At 38.2% G+C, this 8151-nt stretch overlaps 1 protein-coding gene across 1 annotated transcript; it reads right to left on the reverse strand.

Annotated features, from left to right (window-relative positions):
- Positions 1 to 380: 380 nt before the first annotated feature.
- Positions 381 to 4466, reverse strand: ptgdsa (prostaglandin D2 synthase a). Its single transcript, XM_085164622.1, has 7 exons — positions 4072 to 4466; positions 2890 to 3029; positions 2402 to 2478; positions 1351 to 1461; positions 1158 to 1259; positions 1016 to 1047; positions 381 to 880 (listed from the first exon to the last, which is right to left on the reverse strand). The coding sequence occupies exons 1-6, from the start codon at positions 4156 to 4158 to the stop codon at positions 1016 to 1018; spliced, it is 549 nt and encodes a 182-aa protein (XP_085020748.1). The 5' UTR covers positions 4159 to 4466; the 3' UTR covers positions 381 to 880.
- Positions 4467 to 8151: the final 3685 nt, after the last annotated feature.

Consider the following 8151-nt stretch of genomic DNA (forward strand, 5'->3'; position numbering starts at 1 on the left):
GTTTGCATGTGTTTTGGAGTTTGCAAGTGTTTTGGAGTTTGCATGTGTTTTGGAGTTTGCATGTGTTTTGGAGTTTGCAAGTGTTTTGGCATTTGCATGTGTTTTGGAGTTTGCAAGTGTTTTGGAGTTTGCAAGTGTTTTGGAGTTTGCATGTGTTTTGGAGTTTGCAAGTGTTTTGGAGTTTGTACGTGCTTTGTCTCTAGGGGCCACCGTACATTTCTCATGGTATCATGATATCTGCATCATAAACTGTATGTCACATACTGGTGTGTATGTGCCACCTGGTGTTCACTGAGGGAAAAAACTTCCTTTCAGTGACCTTTAGACCACTTGTTTTGTGCCACAAATGCAGTAGAAACTGTAGATAATCTACTCAGAGATTTATTTATTGTGTCCAGGCTGAATATTTATTTAATTATGTCAACAGTGTGAAAGAGCACAGCTGATATGGCTCAGGGCAGTCGATGAAGCAGCCAACTTTTATTTACATTTGTCTTTTCAGTGTGAACCTCTGCAGCAACACTTTATGCAAGAGAAAGTGTTTGTGCATATGCAGGTAAAATTAAATTTCTTATTTCAAGGAAAATGCAGCTGATCAGAAATATATTTATTGATATATGATGACTATATCGCCTGGTAGAGGTAACTGTCAGGCAATGAACATATAGATCACTGTAAAACACAGAATTACATAGTAACATATTTTACATGTAACCATATCTGCTTCTTGTGCCATTTGCAGTCAGCATCATGTTTGCTGAAGTTTTTTTTAATAATAGTTTATAATACATAAATGCTGTCATAAACTGGACACAGACACAGAGCTGGAACAGCACGAAGAACACATGATGCCACCCTCATCTCAGGCACAACAGGGAACCTAGAAGGGGGAACAGAAATAATTTTATACTAGCTGGACAGAAATCACTCACACACGCAGATTTAAAATAACCGCCTGTGGGTTTTTTTTTTTCTTTAAAAAAAGAAAAAGAAAAAAAGAAAGAAATTGCCTTACCTAACGCCCAGACACTGATGGCGGGCAATTTTCTGTTCACCAGAAAACATACAGACCAAAATTATGACAATTTTTCTTCAACATGCGCGCAGATGTGTATATACTATCTGTATATATGGAGGTGTGTTCCCCCTTGCTTCACCTGCTGGAGGTGGAATCACAATAGACTCTCTTGGTAAACCGCGAGACAAGGCAAAGGTTTTAAACTTCTGTACGACCTCAGGCCTGACGCTCAGAGTGCGAGCTGCAGACAAGTACAGAAACACACATGTGGTGTATAGAAGACAGAATTGCAGTGGCCTGCATGTTCAGACGCATCTGTGAGCGTGTCTCACCATAAAGTGCCACCTGTGTGTACTCTCTGTTGAAAACCTTGTGCTTAAGGACCATGGCGTAGTCAGTGTAGTTTGTTTCCACCACAGTGATGTCCTTCACCATGTTATGGCCTGAGAGAAATCGTGACACAGAAGCGAGATTTTAGCACCCCTGCTAGTTGAACATTTAAAAGCAAATTGATAGGCAGATTAAATAAATGAATAAATGGACCAATACATTAAATCTGGATGAAACAGAATTGCCTGCACTAAACCAAAATGGGATGTATATGATTTTTCTATTAGGCCTGTATAGGTTACTTAAAATGCAAAAAGCTAAAAAAAAAAAAAGAAAAAAAAAAGAAGAAAAAAACATGAACGTAAAAACCCCCGATTACATTTGGTAGAAGATAAAATTAATTTACAAGATATGTAATTTTTGTATTGACTTACTGGATGTTAATGAATCTTAATTCAATTCAGAATTAATTCTAAATTATTAAATTTAATTATATACATTTTGTTATTTAGACAGCAGACCTATATAAATAATAAAAGTACTTAAGTGTCGCATGAAAACTTAAACCTACTTAAAATATTCTCAGAATTTTAATAAAAATTTTATACATTATTGAACAATTTACATTCAATTACATTAAATGTTCATTACAATACAATTCTAACATAATCATAATTATACCACTGTAAAAATTATGCATTTTAAATTACTACATTTAATAATATACATTTTGTTATTTAGACAGCATGCTATATAAACAATAAAAAATACTTACATGTCACATGAAAACCGTAACTGTAAAAAATAATAAAAGTAAAAAAGAAAAATCCCCCAAATATATTTGGGTGTGTATTCTGCTCTTATTTCCTGTTCTCAGTCTTATGTCATTACTTTGTCACATGTGCCTGGACTGCACAGCTTTATCCTTGTGATCACTGTGGTTTTTTTGCTCATGACATGTTGCTGATCCTGAATGTCAACTCATGCTGTGAGCACCACTCAAGTTTTTATTCTATGATAGAAAAAGTCAGTTCTCTTTAGAAAAAGACTCACGTGCACTGAAGTAGGTGAACTGTCCAGGTACACTCGCCCTCTCATACTGGTACTTTTTGATCACACAACCAAAGGGTCTGAAAAAAGCAAAGAAAAATGAGTGTTTATCCACAAGTGTCACTTTCTTACTCCTCTCTGTTTAACTCTTTTCCTTGACTAGCACACATATGATAGCTTTGATGTTATTAATTTAATAAAGCCCAATACAGTCCTCTTGTATGCAAGTTTGCCACTCAACAGCCATCTTAAATGACTCTGAGAGCATATTGTGTAAATTACAAAGGTTACTGGAGCACATAAAGGGCGTGGACACAATAACAAGTAAAATTTAATTAAAAGATCTTAAAAAGTGTCCTGACTTTGCCCCATAATAGAGTTTAAAAAAGCTCTGCCACCGTCTTTTCTCACACAGACTGAGCGGCGTGTCCCTGCGTGTCCACATATGTCAACAGTGATCAAATGTGTCACCCCTGCAAAAACAGACTCACGATGCCTCCCACATTGTGAGATTAGCATTGCCGTTTGGCAGCGGCGTGATGGTGCCCGTGGAGGCCTTAATCATTCTTCGGAATGGGACGAAACGCGGAGAGTCATAGGCGACCCCCACGCGATACCATTTTCCTGCAAACTAAACACACACAAAACAAACAAAAACAGGACACAGTTTATTGGAACTTCTGAGCAGTCATGCACAGGCTACATGTGACCTGTCTGTCACAGTCCCAGACGCACTGGGTGATATAAACCAAATGGTTAAATGCACATAGTGTCATTATTTTAATAAAGAGGAAGAAGTATTTCCCTGAAACAATGAGGTTCTGTATTTTAAGGCACAAATAATGTGTTGAGAGTATTTTTAGTCGGGTAATTGGTGCACTAAGTATTCAAGGAAGCAAGGTGGGGTATGTGGGATTGACTCAAAATAAACTACAGTGCTTGTGTTGATCAGAATGAAAGAGCACATCTTGAAGTGAAATGGTGTGGCTCACATATTTATTTTATCATAGGCTGTAATGTGTACCCTGTTGCAATTGTGTAAAGCAGGGCATCCTTACCTACCTCAAATGTTCGATGTACATCAAAACCGATAAGCCACTTTCATTTTTCCTCATGTAAAACGGTGTTTACTTGACTTAATGTTAATGATTATAATTATATTGGGAAAGTGTTAACTTTTACTCTTATATAACAGACAATAGCCTACATTTAAAAAATCCTGGCGGGGAAAATGTATGAAAATCAGCACTACTTTGTGTCAAATAAACATTTTACTTTTAAAATAAAGAATAAAACTTTTAAGGATTTCTTCATAAAGGACAGATATAATATGGCTAAGAAGAAGTAAGTGTGGGACAATCCCACTTCATAGCCAGTCAAACACATTTCTTATGGCACATATGCCAAAGAAAGTTAACCTCACACAGTCCATCAAACCAGCAAACGATTTACTTGTGCATTAATCTTGTTTATTGTAAGGTAGCAACTCATCGCAAACTTTGCGCACACATAAAACCATCAGCAGACAGTAGGTGGCGTCATGTAACAAACAAAGAACAGCTGTTCTCCTTTTAAAGAAACCCCATTCTTAACAAAATGAATAAACGTGGTTTGAAACATAAAATAATATATAAAAAGAAAAAAGCTTAAAAATCAAACACCCTCCATCCTACCTTCTGCAGGCTAAAATCTTTCTGCGGCTTCACATTTGCATGTACCATCATCATGCACAGCATCACCATGGCAACAGTCATCGTCATGGCTGAAGAAGAGAAGCGGCGAGGTGAGCGGGTGTCTGACCTGAGCCAAAAGTGAACTGTGCAGCCAAAGAGAGGTACAGAGTGGTAAAGCCTGGGGTGATGTTTACTTTTTTCCCCTACTGATCCACCCACCTGGTTGTCAGCCAATCATCGCCAAGGTTCAAGGAACAGTAGCCAAGTGTTGGAAATGTGCAAGTCTGAAAACATCCATGGACTTAAACGCTTTATAGGTTCAGCTTGTGGTTTACCAGAATCAGCTGCGATTCATGAGCTGTCCTCAAAAGCAAAGACTTCACATGATTTCACAACTCCCTGTCCCGCACTGAAAGACACATGAGGAAAAACAACCGGTTTCTCAGCTCTGATGGTTCATTTTTCCATGGAGTACCGCTGTGTTGGCTGCTGCCTCCAGCTTAACTGATATTCGCATTTAAAAGGACAAGTTTGCGCAACAGCAGGGTCAGTCATAAGTATCACGCATGTCCCTACAAGAAAGTTGTTCATACCTTTCTGTTAGAGGAGTGTCTCAGATTTTGAAACACCTTTACCAGCCGGCTTGTACAATTTGGGTCTTAAGATGTCCTTAAGGAAATAGGAACAGAAAGCAGTTTCTCCCAAAGAGCCTCCGCTTTAGAGATTTACTGGTGTCACCTTATTTTTCCATATATCTTTGAAAAACAGAGGTTACCAAAAACAAACAAATTTCAACAGCTAAAATAACATGGAAAATGGACAGTATGAGTTGTGGATTTAAATGTTAAATATAGGACACAATTACACCAGGTGTGTTTGTGGTGCACGCTCAACAGGTGACAGGTCACATCTAAAAAGATTTGTCCTGGGTCTAAATTAGTGCATGTTTCCTGTACAAATCTTAATCTTAAAAACAAACAAACAAAACAAGACAAAATTCAGCAAAATCTGCAGGGACCAAGACATTCATTTGAATCAGCATCGTGAAGCTTTAGTAAACAAGGCGCACCTCTCTAGAAAATATCAACATGTACAAGTTTTTGCAGTGCTTTGATGAATACATGCATGTGAAATTTAAATATTTTGCTTAAAATCTCTCTTTGAAATCAGTTTAATTGTTTATTTCATTAAAGTTACCTTCACATTCCCTTTTAAGGACACACCTTGATCTAAAATGACCTGCTTAGCCCGATATTTGGTACAGCCATTAAGAGGACCCTGTCTCACTATCAGAATTCAAACTTGACAGTCTGCATCATCATCAGAAGAAAAAAAGTGTCATTGCAATCAGAGTCCAAGTGAAGAGTTTAAATATTTTTATTAATAATGATGATTTTTCCATTTGCAGCTCTGCTTTTATCTCATTTTCTTGAGATGCATGATGTATACAACGAGCCTTCAGTGGACAAGGGGACATCAGTGTGTCACACACACAGCACACCTCACAGACCTCCTCTACACACTCTGCTCAGAACTGCTGTCTATGGAGTGAGACAATAAAATTATATATACCGAATTAAAACAAACAAACAACTAATCCTTTTCCACACATGTAGGCAGACATGTTTGAACCACGACAGGGAGGAACAAAGAAAAGTGCAACACAAAAAGATGTGTTATACATAAAACAGCCAGGCTGCGTGATCACCACTCAGTTAAACTTAACTGTGCCTTAAGAGGTGACTCGTCACTTGCATTTGAAGCGACATACATTGACCGATCTCATTATGAACTGGGAAGACTGGTGACAGCTTGAAGCCTTTGAGGCTTTCCTCACCAAATTTGACCATTTCAGAAGTTTTCAGTTGATTTCTTAGTATGAGAGAAGCTGAATGGTCACACCGATCTCCATGTGTGAGTGTGTTAGGGACTCGTGTTAAATCCAAACCGTACAACAATAATGTAAATGTATTCAGATGGTATGGGAACTTGGTTCCTCAGAGTCATTTTAATGACATGCTAAATGAAAGATTTGAATCAGTTTTAAACTTCTTAAACAAATTATTATCATGCGTGATCATGACCATGCCTAGTTTGTATAGTGTAGTTTCTGACTCAATATTTATTCTCTCAGACATCACAAAACAAAGAGCTCTGAGTAGACGCAAAAAAAATCAGTGTTTCCCCGAACCCCCCCCCCCTCCCCCAATCCTGCTAAGAGAAAAAACAAAAAGCCATTCGATTGTCTTTCAAAATGCATGAATCCTCTTTTCTTATACCAAAACCACAAAAAAGCTATGATTTCACACAAACAACACAAAAGCAAACAGATGTAGCAGTAAAACAATCAAAGTTCAATTAACAATTGTTCAAAAATAATAATTTAACTCATTAAGAATAATGGAAACATCCTCTTCAGAGTGCTCTTTGTGGGACTGTTTAATCACACGCCCCCTGGTGGTCAGGGTCGACGAATGCAACCCCTCAGGTAGAAGCATCATAACAGCCAAACCCAGTTCCCTTTGGATATACAAATCAGACTTTACCGAACATGATCACCATCACCACTCACTTATTTTCTTTTTCATACATTCATGAGAACATTTCACACTCATCATTAAAGAATAAATACAAGTTAATGTGAGAGACGGAGGAAGCAGAAACAAATCTGTCGAACGGCTTTGTTTTTGTTGTTTTATTCCCCCAAAACAGGGAAATCACACTTGAGAGCAACTTTGACGGTCACTGTCAGCAGACTGCAGCCATCAAAGTCAACTGTGTCAATCAGTGCAATGCATAAATCAAGAGAAGATGTTTAAACATAAACTGCTGAAAAAAAGATAACTTGCTGTATTGTAGGCAACTTAGGATGTGATCAGTTGCAATGTAAGAAGAAAAACAAAAACACACACACACACACACACACACACACAAACAGGGTAATGGCAGACTACAAACAACACACTTTGGTAAACAATATTTGAAAAAGGTTTTGAGCATTTGTTTGGAACGTCATGTTATGAGACCTTCTGAACCATCTTAAAAGTCAACTAAATAAAACCATCAAGTTGCAATTAGGAACTTAGGAAATATGTGAGATGTATTCAGATTTTCTGTTTTGAACAAATGTCTGAATCAGTAATAACATGAAGCAGGAAATGAGTACCCGAGAGAAACGGTTGGGATTGGAGGGAGAGGAGAACGGGGAAGAGATGAAGGGAAAGGAATGAGCCGGTTGGCAGAAAGTACAATAAAGGCTTAAAATAAAAGTGCTGAGCAAACAGAAACTCGGGTAAAATACTATATGACAACCCAAGAAAGAAATACAAAGCAAATAGAACTGTTAGCAGACATGTTAAAGTTACAATTAGGACTAAAAGAACAGAAGAGTTTAAAAACAAGAAGTATAGGTTGGTCATTGGAATTGCTATCACGGCAGCCTTGGGAAATTGGACCCCTGCCCAATGACAAAAACAAACCCTTCCTGCACCTGGCACGATAAAGATGCCAGTGGCTGCCGTGAATAGTTATCAGACAATTTTCAGGAAACTATTCGGAGCTCCTGTGATCCGCGCCAGATTTGCATGACTAGTATGTCGGGTAATTCGGAGGCAGACAAAATTAGATCATGGAAGACGGACACCAACAGAGAGTGAAAGATGAAGTCCAACAAAAGGAAGCGTGTGGGCCAGGGCCTGTGAACCTGGGAGGTGAACTCACAGTAAGGCACAGTGCTCTGCTTGTGGTTGATGATGCTCATTCATGCTGCTACAACCTCAGAGAACATCTACTGCAAACAACAGACAATAACATTGATGACAAAGCATGTTGTCTTCTCTTCTTTTACTGCTCCACGTTGATGCACTCCTTCCAGTTGAAATGTTCCTGCTCCCCCCTTTGAATCTTTGGATCATTCAGCATTCCCTCAACTGGTAGAACATCCCTTTTAGCACCAGATGAACTCCTCACTGATCAGGTGCTTTTGCCACTTCACTCAAATTTATATAATTTAAAAGAATATACACACCCTAATATAGGCAAAGTCTACCTTTCAGGACAAAACCTGCACAAAACAGCCAC

This window comes from Neolamprologus multifasciatus, chromosome 7, assembly GCF_963576455.1.
Source record: "Neolamprologus multifasciatus chromosome 7, fNeoMul1.2, whole genome shotgun sequence".
Classification (NCBI taxonomy): domain Eukaryota; kingdom Metazoa; phylum Chordata; class Actinopteri; order Cichliformes; family Cichlidae; genus Neolamprologus; species Neolamprologus multifasciatus.

Coding starts and splice junctions, on each gene's coding strand:
- ptgdsa (XM_085164622.1), bottom strand. CDS start 4,158: ATGACGATGACTGTTGCCATGGTGATGCTGTGCATGATGATGGTACAT. Junction 3,030..4,071: donor AAGATTTTAGCCTGCAGAAG/GTAGGATGGAGG, acceptor GTGTGTGTTTAG/TTTGCAGGAAAATGGTATCG. Junction 1,462..2,401: donor GTTCACCTACTTCAGTGCAC/GTGAGTCTTTTT, acceptor GATTTCTCTCAG/GCCATAACATGGTGAAGGAC.